Raw genomic sequence first — 15551 nt, forward strand, 5'->3', positions numbered from 1 at the left:
GGGTGCCCCTGATAGGCCTGCTGGACATAAAATCCTTGAAGAGCATTACAAACCGCTGACCACGCAAGAGGATGCCCTCTGAGATAGTGAACTCGTTCCGGAGAGCAAAGAATGACTTGAGGTCACAAGGCTATTCCCTGAAGGAAGACTGCCAACCATGCAGGACGACATGTGACAAGCGTTGGCAAAGGTCATCCCTGAGTGTAACTGTCACGATACGGAGGACTAGCAGTGCCCGACTAATTTGCCCGGTTTAGCACTACCCTCCTTTGAGGTGCGGAGCCTAACGAGGGAGGTTTTCACCAGAGGCTTCCGCAAGGGAGTATGTTCTTGGCGGCTCCCTAACCACAGGTCGCGATCCTCTCAGAGGGCAACGGGCGAAACCTGTAGGAGAGCCTGAAATATTGAGGAACGGGGGCAGAAGAAGATGTTTTGCAGTAGTGGTTACTGAAGAGGTTCAGTGGATCTAGGCAGAGCTTGTGAGCCAAAATACAGTAGAAAGAGGTTCTGCAGCGGCGGCTGCGGATGAACCCAGTAGTGCTTAGTAACGCCTTTGAATCAGGAACACAAGAAATAAAGCAGAGATACAGGAGCCAGTACAGGTGTTAGGAACCCCTCCAGCCGGCACAACACAACCCGGAGTCTACTCTGCCAATCAGGTGTTCACTGGAGCCCCTGATGGTGGGGACAGGCTGGGCTGCAGACTGACAGAGGGTCGTGAAGTGTGTACCGGCTGGGGAGAACCCAGGCAAGCGGAGTGTGGTCCACGCAGAGGTCAAGGGCCGGCAACAGGTAGCAAGTCCAGTTAACAGGCTGGGGTCAAGGGTCACAGGCAAACAGGAGAAATGGTAAACAGGCCAAAGGTCAGGGTCACGGGATACACAAGCGATGTCCAAATCCAAAGCCAAGGGTCATACACGAGAGGTCAGCAGGATACAATACACAGAAACAGGAACAAGCAGGTCAGCAGACTGTGAGACAGAAGCTATAACCGGCAATGAGGTAGCAGACCTCATTGCCTTAAATACTGGCCCCAACCAATCAGAGCCTAGCTCTGCAAGAATACAGCCCATTGTATTTAGCCCACAGGCTATCTAGATGTGCACGCCCCCAGCAGTTCCCCTTGCTGGGACGGGGCGCTCTCACAATCAGCGTCCCGACCGTTCCCTAGGCAATGGCCGGGCCGAGCCCCCGGAAGTGACGTCCCGGTCGTCATAGCGACGGCCGGGACGGAGGTAAGGGAGTCGCGGCGGCTGGGCACCGCCGCGGCTCGTAACAGGGACACGTCTAACCTGGAGAAGAGACCTGAAGATCTGGCAAATAGAGAAAGCAGGTGTTTTAAATAGACAGAGCTGACAGGCAATTAAACAGTCAAGAGAATGCAAGTGATGAGCAGACCAGATGTGCGCATCGTCAGCTTAGACCAGCAAGTGAATGCAGAAATAGGAAAACCAGTGAGAACAGATCATAATGCAGGTTTAGCTAGGGAGCACCGTACAATACAATATTGGACTCCTTATAGCCAATCCTAAGGTATCCATTGGTGCTGCTTTAATGTCACCCCTCTTTCGTTGAGCACACAAATCTACGTCCCGTAGGGAGCGAAGACAGAGGAAGAAGATCTCTGATCTTTGCAGTCCTTCCTGTAACAACATGAGCTGTAACCCCAAACCAGTCCTAAGTTCCGTCTTCCACAATCTCACCACTGATTTATCCCTGGTCTCCGTACATGGCCTCTTTTTCTGCTCCAGTTCCCACGATCGTTATGTGACTGGGGGCTCTTCTCTCCTGTGGGCTGGATCAGGATTCAGGAGCGTTTCATCTGGTGGCAACTCCACATTGTCTGCAGATGATTGGTTCTCACAATGCATTCCAATAGAAAAGGCCTAATCCCTGGAAATGTAATTATTGATGGCATCCTCACTGGATTAAACCATTCATAGCCTTCTGCAGATTAGCGAGCTCCAAGCTGACAGGCACTGATGGTGAAGACTGGCCTGACTTCAGGATACACAGCAGTGGCAAGAACCAGCAGTTAGCGTGCCTTTGGAGCAGGCTGCGATTGGGACAGTTTTTGTAGGGTTGCTCTCCCTAAAGTGGCTACAGCTTCTTAGAAAATATTGTTTCACAGTACATACACAAATCACACAGGAAAACAGGATTTGGGGTGTCTGAAAGAGAGGATCCAGGCAGTCTTAACCTTGTTTGAATGTATCCTGTACCCACTTCTACTTAACAGTGGAAACAGAGGGCCATAACCGGGTGAAAACTGCCCTGACCGCAGTCCATTTTCTGTGGGAAACAAGGAACAGCAATGTTTTTTGTTTTGCCAGAATCATTACCTGGCATGAAAGCAAAATGCTGTTAGAAGAAAACCACTATCTGACTGTGTCTGCTGGCCACTCGGACCAAGCTCTGAACAGCTGAAGCTTATATAAAATCTATAACTCAAACAACAATGGGTATATTCCCATAATATGCTGGTACAAGAATATATATGAATATTCCATGTATGACTAGATACTTGGATGTTGCTAGATGTTTCATACCTCAGGCATGTACAGTACACACCATTATATTAATAACTGAAATAAATTTAAATCCAAATAAAGTGGATGCTTTTCAGAGTAAAATATAACGAAATGCCAATCACACACAAAGAAAGCACAAGAGATTTCGTATTCTACTAGTGAGCTTTTGTGACTCTGCTAGTTATAGCGAGCGTTATATTTAGTAAAGATAAATACCTGCAAACCGCTGACTATTATTATTGTCTAAATGGAAGTTGTAAATAATTTGTGTCCACCATAAAAAAAAAACTATGCTGAAGGTGAACTTTTTATCCCCAACAAAATAAGTTTTATATTTCCCAAGTCTTTTGATCTCATTCTGCCTTTTGTTCCAAAGCACAAAATAAATAAATCTGCAGAAAGAAACCACTCTGTGTAATGCATTGGACTTTGCAACTTGCGTTACTGACCCTCATTCTCTAGTTCTAGTGCTTGCCCGACCCATATAACAATGATTCCCCTCAGATCAGTATTTCCCTCTTAGTTGCCATGGTAATGCACTTTTAGAATTCTATCTCACTGCATACGACTGTCCGTCGTGCTCCTTTATTTCATCTGTATTTCATAATGATCTCATCTATGTGTACCATGCAGCTGCTGTTCTTTAGGAATTGAATAGAACAAGAATGTTATTGAGTGTAACTATAAATGATATATGGTGAGGTAAGAACATATTTGCTTCATTGCTTTTTGTTTTGTTTGTGAAAGCACGATCACTGTTTCCTTCAAGCATGTCCAGTCAGATATGTAGAAATAAGAATTAGTTTGTTCTTCCAATATTGACTTAGAAAGTAGGCTCTGACCGAAGTTCAGGAATCTCCTGGATGTTCCAGGAGAGTAAGCCAGTATGAGTATGGTTTTGATTCATTGAACAATATTCCACTTATTGAATTGGAGTCCTGCAAATGCCTACCTCCACCTCTGATACATTTAAAGGCATATGTGAAACCCTCCACTATATGTATTATAATCCATACCTCTAATATGTTTTCTACAGTAGGGGATTTGTTACTTACCTTACTCAATTGTGCCCTATAAAGGGGTGGGGTGGAGCTCATCTCTATGCTAACCGGATACTAGGCCATGCCCCCAGGGCAATTAGGTCGTCAGGAGAGATCTGTGTGAAAATAAAGTCATTATGGGGAAGAGAAGGAAAACTATTGCATGTATACTGATTCCTAATGCAATTTGGCTCTGAGACGATTGGTTCTATATATGCATCAGTGCTCTGCTCCATTAATAATTAATAAATGACTGAACCATGAATTGGAACAGCTTTACGTGATGATATAATGGCATGTCATTTATTTTTATATGCACTATCAAAGGCTTGTTGGAAACCTAAGCTCTCTCTATCAATTTATTTAGACAAAAATGTATCTAACCTGCAGCATTTCTGGAAAACCAAATTACCTTTTGCTTTGAGCCGATTTTGAGCCACACAGCCAATAATAGAGATTGCACTTTGATAACATCTTAACTTGAGATTTGGTTAGCATTGCACAATTTAAATCACTGCTGTTCACCTCCTAAAACTAATCTGTTGCAACTAAGTTTTAGTTTTCTTTATTAGGTTACACTTTGGATGACTTACTAAGGCAGCAATATATATTTGTTGTGTTTTCTTGCGTTATACCAGCATTTCAATCAATATGCCAGTATTTAAATCTGTACAATTTAGTTATTTACAATTTAGTTATGTGCTTAGCAGTTGAGTGCCTACTGTATAGGAAACCATTTAATTGCCAGTGTTTCTTATATGTTTAAATTATTTTATTTTCACTTGTGCAATTAACTGTTCAGTAAAATAATGACTTATTCACTTTTCTACACATTTAAATTCATTAACAAGTAGTTGCTGCCATATTGTTTGCTTGGTTGATAGAATGAAATGTCATCCCTATACAACAGTTCCTCCAGTCACCTTGAGCTTGATGAAAATAAGTTTGCAAATAGCAAGATGTACATTTTCAGCAAAATGGCTAAGAAATGGGAGTACACTTATATGTATTATCAAGCTACTCTTGCACAATAAAATATTTCCAGTTTCCAGGCTTTGTAGATAAATGTTAAGTATATTGTTCCTTCAATACTTTCCACTTTAATCTTTCTGTTAATAAATGGTAATTACCTAGTTTTTACCCTAAAGTGGAAGTTATATTGATTTCTTTGTAAACTTGTCTAACTACCTCTCCTTGTTTCAGGTTTTGCTTGGGCCTTCCCCTGTTCGTATGTACTGTTAACACGGATGATATTGTGAAGTGTTCTGCTCCTGCTGTGCTTGACCATCGCCTATGAAATTGGTACCATGTGGTTTAGAAATAAGCACACATCATTCCAATTATTGAAGGACATCCAGAGAAAACTATTACAATTTACATTATATTCGTGGTAAATCACAAGAGAATGTTGCTTCCAAAAGATATGTGCTGTTGACATAATTACATTGTTGTAATCATATTCTTTGCATAATATTTAAAACTTGTTTTTCTCTATTAAAATATACCAGGTTCAAAAAAATATATTTCTGTTGAAATGCTCAAAAGTGTTTATCTTTGTATATGTTTTGTGCTTTATTGGATTTTATTAGCTGTCAGAGGCCAAACAAAAGTCTGACGTTGATACGCAGTTAGTTTAATATACAGTGTCGCTGTATATGCCCTTGTGCATCTTTACTACATTCTCTGACACTTTATTTCCATAGGGTGTTGCATCTGTGTGAGTGTTTAGCACACGAAACACAGTGATAAATTATATGACTCCGTCCATTTGTGAGTAACCTATTATTTGTGATTAAAAACAGTCTTTATGTGTGTGTATATATGCAAGTATTTTGATATTCTGTGTTTTCTTGTTTTATGGGGAAAATAAATCTTTTTTATTATCTTTTCTGAAAATTAAATATTTTAGTCATACAAATGGGCTTTTTGTCTATGCAGAATAATGATGTAATTTTTTTTTTTTACTTTAGTGGATTACTAATTTACCAATTAATGTTGAATTTGCTGTATTATGGCCATCACCCACTGTTACATACATATTTTGTATTGTAGACTAAAAGATGATATTGCATGCAGCTCTCAAAGCTGGTTTCTACTAGTAATACCTGGAAATTTTGGCATGCAGGGCCGAGCATGTTCCCACAAAACCTCCCTTTCTGTAGTTGTGTGGCACATTCTCTACAGATCCCTTCACAAACCCAGCAGACCGCTTCCTTCACAGTAAGAGAAAAGAAAATTATATTCGGATGATACACACACATAAACCTTAACCAAATAAAATGATCTAAAAAGCAGTTGTTTTATGGGACGGTTTAAACACTTGATAAAATAAAAGACTAAATTCAGTTATTCAATTAATGCAATAAAACAATATTACAATTCAATGTGTCACTAACGTTCAGCCTATCCCAGATACAGCGATCTGAATAGGTGGCCGTGACTGGCATCACCTTAGTCACTTTGCGATGAATACACCTTTTCTGCCACCACAAAGGATTTATCGTGTCCTTACGTTCACCAGAACCACTTATTAATGTTTCACACTTAAATCACATACACATGTAGCATGAGCCTCCCTGGGCATCGTAACCTCACAAAGAATCACGGAGAACAAATTTATTTAATCTTAAAAATGGTTCCAAGGCTTAGTTGCAAAAATGAATAATAAGACATACAATATTTTAACAAATAAGTTTCAGAAAATAAAATAGGAAATACAATCAGAATTATTACTTACTAGTTAAGACCTTGAGTGTGAGGGAACACAATTGAGGAATATGGGACATTTCAGTCTTGATAGATCGCCTCATGAAAATGCACACATTGTTGTCAGAAGATTTTAAACCCTTTTTACAGGCTCTTCACCCCCACCTTAGGAATTACATTTTCAATTAAGTCAGATTGATTCCCAAAATGACACTGAGCTTTCCAAAGTAAATTATCTGTCACTAAGATATATGTTTGGGCACCTCAGAGAATCTCTCACCTCTGTTTAGCTTGAGTGGCTAGATGGTTGACAACTTTGGGGCTTCAAACTCCTCCAAGACCCTTATCTATCTCGGGCCTGGCTAGTTTCAAAAGATTGATGACACTTGCATAAGTTCAAACTCATGTCATCTAGCAAAGCACACGTTGAGATTACATTACAAGGTTACATAAAATATTAACATTGTCATACATGAATTCAACAGAAAATAACAATCAGTCATTAGATATACTACATAATCGTCACACAGTGTATGATGATTATAATAAATACATACCTTTAGCCTATAATAGTAGGAATCCCTTCAAAACAGGACACTACTGGCTAATAATGTCCCATAGCTTTGCCTCTGACCTTCTGTTTTTTTTTTTTTAGTATTTGATCTGTCACTGTAATAGCAATAGATAATTCAGGACATTGTCTATAGATAATTAAGTTAAAGGGGTTTCTTTTATTAAATTGTATTTAAAGCAAAAAAAACACAACACACACACACAGTAAAGTTGTTGTCACAATAAATATATGAATAAACATTCAAATACCCCCATTCAACTACTTATAATGTGAGTCTTGTTTCTAAGTGCCAAGGTCTGGAAGAGGTTTGGAGTTTTTATCTACTAATCAGTTACTTTTAATCCATTTCTGCATTTAGTGTATTAGAAGATCCACAATATGGAGCATGAGCATTCCAGCCAAAAGTCTATCCTATATGTTTCAAACACTATCACAACAGAAGCCAAATTCATGAAAAGTCACCTTCCCCTGTGTTTCTGATTGAGCTTGTTGCTCAGGGTTAGGTGAAATTTCATCACACTTTCTTTAGCATATCAGAATTCCTCACATAAGTTTCCCACTTGCCACACTTTTCGTTTGAGATGTGTACATAGGCCTTTCTTCTAAATAAATCAATTGATGTGATTCCTTCTCTTCCACTATTCATATGGAGTTTTCTCTGTGGCCTTACGGAGTAATTTGTTTTGTACATAGACTGTTTTGATTGCTTCGCTCAAATACATTTTTGATATATCTGCGTCAAAGAACTTACGTTGCCTGTGTCCAAAGTGAGTATTGTTCTTCATTCTGCTATACCATTCTGTTCAGGTTTATATGCTAGTGTGGTCTGGAACACAATTCCTTTCTTTTTTTTTTAAGATGGTGTGTGTCTTACCACTTGTGTATTCAGTTCCATCATCTGCACATAGTGGGCCTGATTCATGTATTGACACAACTTGGGGTTTAAAAAAGAGCTTGGATGTAAGTACTCTCTGCCTAAAAGTTACTTGCCATATGTAGATACACAAAACAGACTGCACAATCATATGTGTAACATATGATTGATCACCTCCAATCTCTCCCAACTGCTCTTTCTCTGTTTCTACCTCGGTCAACTCCTCCTTACTTCCCGTAGGTGTCCCCCAGGGCTTTGTCCTTGGCCCTCTGCTGCTTTCTTTGTGCACCTATTCACTGGGTGAACTTATCAGTTCCTTCAGCCTCCAGTACCACCGCTATGCCAATGGCACCCAAATCTACCTCTCATCTCCTGAACCCTCTCCCCTTCCCTCCTCACTAAGGTGTCCTACTGCCTCTCTGCCATCTACTTCTGGATGTCACAACATGGTCAAATCTGAACTTCTAATCTTCTCTTCCTCAAGAGTCTCCTCCTCTCCCGCCCTTTCCATCACTGTTGGTAATACCACCATCTCTTTTCCCCAAGTTCGATGCCTGGGTGTCATCCTTGACTCCTCCCTCTCCTTCACTCCCGACATCCAATCCCTCACCAAATCCTGCTGCTTTCATCTCTGCAATATAGCTCATATTATAACCTTCCTCTCCATTGATGTCACAAAAACTCTTATCCATTCTCTAATCATCTCCTTCTTTGATTACTGCAACCTCCTCCTTTCTAGCCTCCCTGAATCAGTCTTGCTTCTTTTTAGTCCATACTCCAATCTGCAACCTGACTAATCTTCCTCTCTCTCTGGTCTACAGCTGCTTCTCCTCCCTGTCAAGCATTGCACTGGCTTCCTCTGCGTTACAGAATCCTCTTTGAGCTCCTCACTATCACCTACAAAGCCCTCTCCAACTCCAATGCTCCTAACATCTCCAGTCTCATCTAGATTCATCTCCTTCTACAGACAGCTAACCACCGCCGCCTCACCTCCCATCTGGTTACCACGTCTCACTCAGTCATTTAAAATTTCTCCCATGCTGTCTCCCTTCTCTGGAATCGTAGCCCTTGTTCTATCAGGCTATCTCCTAGCATGCATAACTTGAAATGATCCCTTAAAATCCACCTGTTCAGAAAATCCTACCTTTCCTCTATCTTACCACTTTGCTACCCTCCCCTTCATGATCCTTCTTCACTAATCGTGGTATACCTCACCGTTATTCTTCCTTAGTTTCTCAAAGTACCCGCTCTTGTTCATCTCTCCTTTTAGATTTCTAGGCCCCTCACCCTGACTCCCCACTTTGTGTTTCCTGTTAGTCTGCCGCTTCCCTTCAGAATCTAAGCTCCCTTGAGCAAGGCCTCTAATCTTTTGTCCTCCTCCTCCTTCTCATGTTAGCTTTTACCTTCAGCTCACAGCTTCATTTTTGCACCTCGACACTAGGTACCTGCCCTTGGTTCTCCTCTTCTCCCTTCCCTTTGCTTCTTCATCACTGCTTTGATCCTGTTACTTCAACTTACTTTAGTTCATTTCCCACTTCTCTTCCTCCCCTTTCCTAGTGTTCTGGCATTACCTTATACCTATTTGCCCTGTGCACCTGCTCTAAGCAGAGTTGTTTTTAATGTTTTTGTACTGCCCTGTATGTCATGTTCTGTTTAGACTTATGCTTAATGTACGGCACTGCAGACTCTTTGTCGCACCATTTAAATAAATTGATAACCAAGCGCACTTGAATTGGCCGCATCTGTCACGCTCTTGACACGCCCTTACTGTACATAGCTTAGGTTGTTCCGCCCCTTTCCTCTCTGTTCTGCCCCGCCCCTCAAGCCATAAGTGTCTTTTGCATTCGGACATGAATTGCATGCAATTATGTTCATTGGTGTAAGATCGGTTTGCAGTATGTGCAGAACTATTTCATGCATGACTTCAAATGCAAACGGATTTGCATCTGAACATGAATCTGGTCCTGTATGCTTTTGGAGTCCTATCAAACTTGTTGTTTACTTGTGCAAGTTATACTTTGTTTTTTCAGTACTCTATTCCTATTGTGAAACAGATCGACTATCTGCATATTGAGTAATTATCCATTTGCATGACAAAATAATTCTACCTGCCTATGGTTTCAATGCTCATTGGTCCTTAACCATCTATTCAGCTATTCAGATCTGCCATTGCTAGTTTTTTAAAAACATTTTCCCTTTTAAGCAGCTTGTGCATTTTGTCACCTGGCCGAACTATTCAATCTTGACACTGTTCGTGAGCTGATCTTTAGCTACTCTAATTATTCCTTTGGGTTTCTATGTCCTAGATGTTGGTGCCACTTCTGGATGCAGTTCCTATATTGACCCTGATTGGCAGTGTTGACTGCTACTTTGCACTTCAGTTGCTACAGTTCATCAGTGAGTTTTTCCTTATGCTAGAGAACGACTCCCTTTTTTAATGATGCAGCTGTTAACCTTGAATGTCACAAGGTTACCTTACTTTTCAAGATTTTTTTACTGTTTTCAAGATTAGATACATATAATACGTTATTTACTGATGTGTTCCTGATGTGTATATGAGTGACTGAGCAGAGACTGCAACCTCCACCCCTCCTTATGAGGTCCTATATCATCCATTCGCTACGGAAACTTATTTCATCTTACTTTGGTCAATATGAGAGCTCTTATTGTTAAACATGTAACTAATGGCTAATATGGTTAATGTACCATGCATGCTTTGATGACCGCCTCGATATCTGAAGTGTTATCATCTTCTCATAGCACTTTTTGCCTTCAATGGTTTTATTCTAGCCTTCTGCAGGGCCTTAGGTGACCAGATTTTTTTTGCATAAAAACATAATTGTTTCACGTTGCCGACTATCGTTTTTACCTTAATCTTGTGTCTTTAATACTGATTCTACTATGTTTTACAATTTGTATGAATTCTCAAGCTTGGCTTTCACATATTCAAATGTGAACTTATCATTTGGTCAAACGTCAAGTGTGGTCAAAGCATTTCATAACTGCCTAGGAGAACACTGGGTAGCAATGCTGCTACATGGAAGTTTCTATTTCTTTTTTCATTACTTATACACATAGGCACACTACATAATTCCTAAAGTACTATTATGTAGTCCTACATTTATTGGCTTGTAGTTAACTTAGTTTAAGTATTCTGATTAAATATAATTAATTAATAACACTTGCTCTTTCTGTAGCTTCTCTAATATTTATTTTGTAGTTTCACATTTACATATGTGCACAATTTGATAATCAGCTACTATAGAAGACAGGATTATGACCTGATGGTTACTTCGCCAACTGGTCTGTAGGGAAGAGGGAGGAACAAAGGGAAGTCCTTCCTGCACAGTTTAACTTGGTTTCCTCCTCACTGTCAGTAACTGACCATTACTGACTACACCTACTGGTGTCACCTTGCCACAAGACACTCGCCAACTGTGAATGTTAACTGTGCAATAGTTTTAGGAGAATTCAGCTGCCACCACTGGGCTCCATTGCTGCATTCAGAACTGTGTACTTCTGGGGTAGCTGGTATAGCTGCTGTAATACCTCTTTGCTGTGGGCTGGCTGGTACCGCCTAACCATTTACTATGAATCAAGGCTGCTGGGTAGCGGGCAGAGTGTTGACACAGAGATGCTGGGTTCAACACAGGACAGCCGGGGAACAGATTAAAGTGTAAACTCTTTTATCTTTTGGCCACTGTATACAGCAGGTTAATAGTCACAAGCAGTGATGGTTTATTGCTCAGAGTCCTGACAAACACTTTACACACCAGTTTGTGGTACTGGTGATCATCCAGAAGTCTGTTGGAAAATGATACATTACATGGTCAAACAGAGCTCCTTTTTATACAGATTCTGACACACGTCAGGGGGTAGCCCAGCCCTTTATCCGATGAGGCCCCGGTATGTCTGCTATAACATCAGACAATTTAACATCGGGATGTGATATTTCTCTAGACATTGAGTTAACGCAATTTAACTTACAAATTTCACATAAATCTGTGATTTCCTAAAACTTGCTGTTACCATTATTCATGTAGTTTGTCTATCTTTTTTAAACAAGGCAGTATACAGTTAACTACCCCCTTCCTGGGTTTTCAGGCTGGAAAGGCCTGTTGGCTACTGAGCTGAAAAGGTCTAATTAACATGAGATTAACATGGGGTCCTTTTTTCAGACAGCTGCAAAAATACATTTTCTTCACACACATGTCTATTGTATCAGGATTAGTACATTTCTAATACACCAAGATAACAGGGTATCAATATCAGTATGTTTTGTTTATAGTTTTTTAAGTTTATAAATTGTCACACTGCGATAATAATTTTAAATATACTTATACAATCAGTTATTTATAAGTGATCCAGCCACAATAATACTGGATGCTTTTTGATCTTTTGTGATCCAATCATCTGGGAGTTGTGCCTGGTTGCTTGTATATATTTCCACATACTTTCCATTATTAGCAGCATGTTCACTTTATATTACGACTGGTAGTTCTGGATTGTCAGATTGACCACTGGGAACTTCACTGAGTTGCTATTAACTGACATTTTTCTTAAGCTCCTGACCTTCACTGCTGTTGTGGTTCTATAACCTGTTAGCTGCATGTAATTGAGGACATTGCCCAGGTCTGTAGAAATAAAAATATTATTTTTTATTATAGAGCAAATCTTAATACTGCTTCTTACACTGTGACGACACAAATCACAGTCAGCTCTTTTTATACTAGTTTTCTGCCTTTATCTCAATAAGTATGCAAATAAACTTTCTAACAGACAGGTTGAAGAATACACTGATTGTCTGACTTGTTAAATCATGTGTTTCTTTTGGGTTGCTGTCAAATTGGCATCTTTGAGCACTGCACTTTACCAGCCAAAAGAAACTATCTGTTTAGGTCCCTATACAGCTGGACAGGAGCATACGCTACCAAAATACACTATGGACCCTTGAAGGACAACACCAAAGAGTTGAAAATAATGTTAGATCTGGCCTCAAGCTTAAAAAAAAAAGAAGCAAAGCATTTTAAACAGCTCATACTTACCTACTCTCCAAGAATGGCCAGGAGATTCTGTTTAGCTGGTTTAATATATATCCATTGTAGAATTGAGGCCTCTACTATTCCCCCCAGGGTTTATGGTCTGGGTATTATACCACAAGCTTAGTATTAAAAAACAGATATTGCTAAGAAAAATCAGTTGTACACGGTAGCATAGCACACAAGATTCTCCCTATACCCATTAGATTAAGCTTTTTACTCTACAGAATTCATAGTATATGTCATAGATAAGACAATATCTTCCAATTGTGTGCAGATATGTTATTAGTAATATGACAGCTTGTTCCAATATCTACAACAGACTTGGGTTGCCATTAAAGATTCCCGATTGCATGATTAATGACACAAAGAAAATATTAAGCAGCTTTACAAAAATGTGTTTAATACATTTTATATTATGGGAGAAGTTATAGTATTATTCAAACATATTACACCTTATTCTATGAAACTGTTTAATTGACCAACATGGAAAATTTGAATTTTACACAAATATGCAGCTGCCTCTTTGCACTAGAAAAGAATGTTGATCTCGCTTTAAAACATATTTGATCAAGAAGTTCAACTGTGTGTGTATTTGTGTGTATAATAAAGTCTCTGTACATAGCATGTGTAAAATGACTCATTTATTATTCCACTTCAATACAAAGGTTTGTTTTTTTGTTTGTTTTTTTTAGCAATTCATCAGCTGCCGTAGACTCCTTTTTTATTATCTTAAGTAATATATTTTGATAAACATTAATATTTTACTATTGTTGCTGCATGGATGATGAAATGTAAATATATAGCTTGAAGCATACCAATAGCAACTCTACTGTGAAAACCCCATGACTTCTCAAAACTGAAGGTTTTAGCTGAAAATGAAATTGTAAAGGCTTGTGGTAGTGTTTCAGTAAAGACATACTTGACTTGTGATTTGCGTAAGCACAGCCTGCCCCTTAGTGTTTAATGATGCAATGTCGTCGTCCTGCAGCGGTAGCATGGTCAGTACATAATTTGCATCAATTCCCGTCCACTGCTGCGTGATGATGAAGAGTACTTCCTGGTGCAGTGAAGGTGGGGCCCAATGATGCAAATGGTGTCAGAGGCCACATCCATCCACCAAGAAAGAGAAGACCAATGTTTTACCCCCATACTTTTTATCTATCACATTCATGATTTCACAAGTTGAATTGTTTCACAAGGTCAAGCAGGAAATCATGTCTATAATTTAGTCAACTTCAGGATGTGCAAATTTTATTTATTTCTGGCATGCAGATTTCTATGTATTGTTTTATTTAACTTTTTCTGTTTGGGGAAATGAAGCTTGGGCATTGATTTCTTTGTAGTAGGTCTAGTTGTGGTGTGTGTTAGTTGTGGTGTGTGTTCTAGAACTATGTGTTAAGAATTCACAGTATAGTAAGAGTTATACAGGATGTAAAGGGGAGGCGAACATTCTACCTGTAACCTTCCATCTCCTGCAACTAGAATGCAAAGCATTTTGCTTCTTTCCTTGAAAGGTGATATTGAATCAAAGCCATGCCTTATCTATCAACACATAACAATGTTCTGCATACTATAGCTTTCAAATTCGCTGAAGGACTGTTTGCTGTCCATATAAATGTTCATAGTCTCCTACCAAATTAGAACTAAAGTATTTGTGCTCTCTGCATAAAAGCCATTTTCTAACAGAAACTTAATTCCCAAAACTGCTGATACAGCTTTAGCCATGGTCATTCTACACACAGGAAAGTAAAAAAAATGCACAGGAATCTTTTTTTATATCTTATCTTATTTTATAAATGTTGTATTACACCTAGTTGCAAAAGTTTACCTCCCATTTTCTAAACCCATAGTTATAGATGGCCATTTCAAAATACTAAATCAATATTAACTAATTTCACAGCCAACTAAGAATTAAGACCACAACTTAATTCTTTCAATTGTTCAGCCCTAGACTGGATCTTATCATCCTCCCTTAAACATAGCCGTCATTCTGGTATTTTGTCTGTATTGTTTAGTGGCCATGCGATTGTGTACAAAAAATATTAAACTTATAAAAAATAGTTTTAATTGTTTTTATTAGAACATTCAAAAACTTCAGCCACCATCACTTCTTTAATGATAATTTCAACTGTTCCTGGTATAGAATCAACTTGATACCTAACCCTGCATTTTAATTTTTGCTGTCCAAGTCCTTAAAACTATGAGACCTATATTCCCAAGCGTAAACTTAGGGTACGTGTATCTCAGCTTCCCTGGGTTACTTCAGATCTCATTGAATCTAACTGATTTAGAGAAGCCTTGTGGAAGATCACTAAATTAAATGGTGCTATTTATGATATAATAATTATTTTTTATATAGCGCCTATCTTCCACTAGGACTCTAAGCAGTTTACATTGTTGTAGAGGGTGAGGCAGATATCTTTTGTGTAGTCAGCTGGGATTTTATGGAATCCTTCACATCTATCCCTGCCCCATTGCAGCTTACAGTTTAAATTCCCTACCACACACAATAGGGTCCATTTTTCTTGAAAGGCATTAAATTACCATTATGTTTTTGGACTGTGTGAGAGGAAATGTAGTACATGGAAGAAAACTACACCTGGGAAAGAAGATACAAACTCCACATGGAGAAGGACATGGTGAAAATTAAATTTGTAACCTCAGCACTGAGGCAGCAATGCTAACCAATGTATCTACAGACCCAAGCAGAATATATGTATTAGGGAAACAAGACTCAATAAACATAGTCATAGTATTGAGCAGTGGCTTAAAGCTGCAAATCAT

General features: G+C 39.1%; 1 protein-coding gene across 1 annotated transcript in view; it reads left to right on the top strand.

The window, feature by feature from the left end:
- Positions 1 to 5459, top strand: part of LOC142152212 (store-operated calcium entry regulator STIMATE-like) — a 77017-nt gene extending 71558 nt beyond the window's left edge. The window contains exon 8 of the mRNA XM_075208591.1: positions 4775 to 5459. Within this exon, the coding sequence (XP_075064692.1) occupies positions 4775 to 4813 (39 nt within the window). The 3' untranslated portion in view covers positions 4814 to 5459. The remainder of the gene's footprint in view (positions 1 to 4774) is intronic.
- Positions 5460 to 15551: the final 10092 nt, after the last annotated feature.

Source organism: Mixophyes fleayi, chromosome 4 (assembly GCF_038048845.1).
Source record: "Mixophyes fleayi isolate aMixFle1 chromosome 4, aMixFle1.hap1, whole genome shotgun sequence".
NCBI classification, from domain to species: Eukaryota; Metazoa; Chordata; class Amphibia; order Anura; family Limnodynastidae; genus Mixophyes; species Mixophyes fleayi.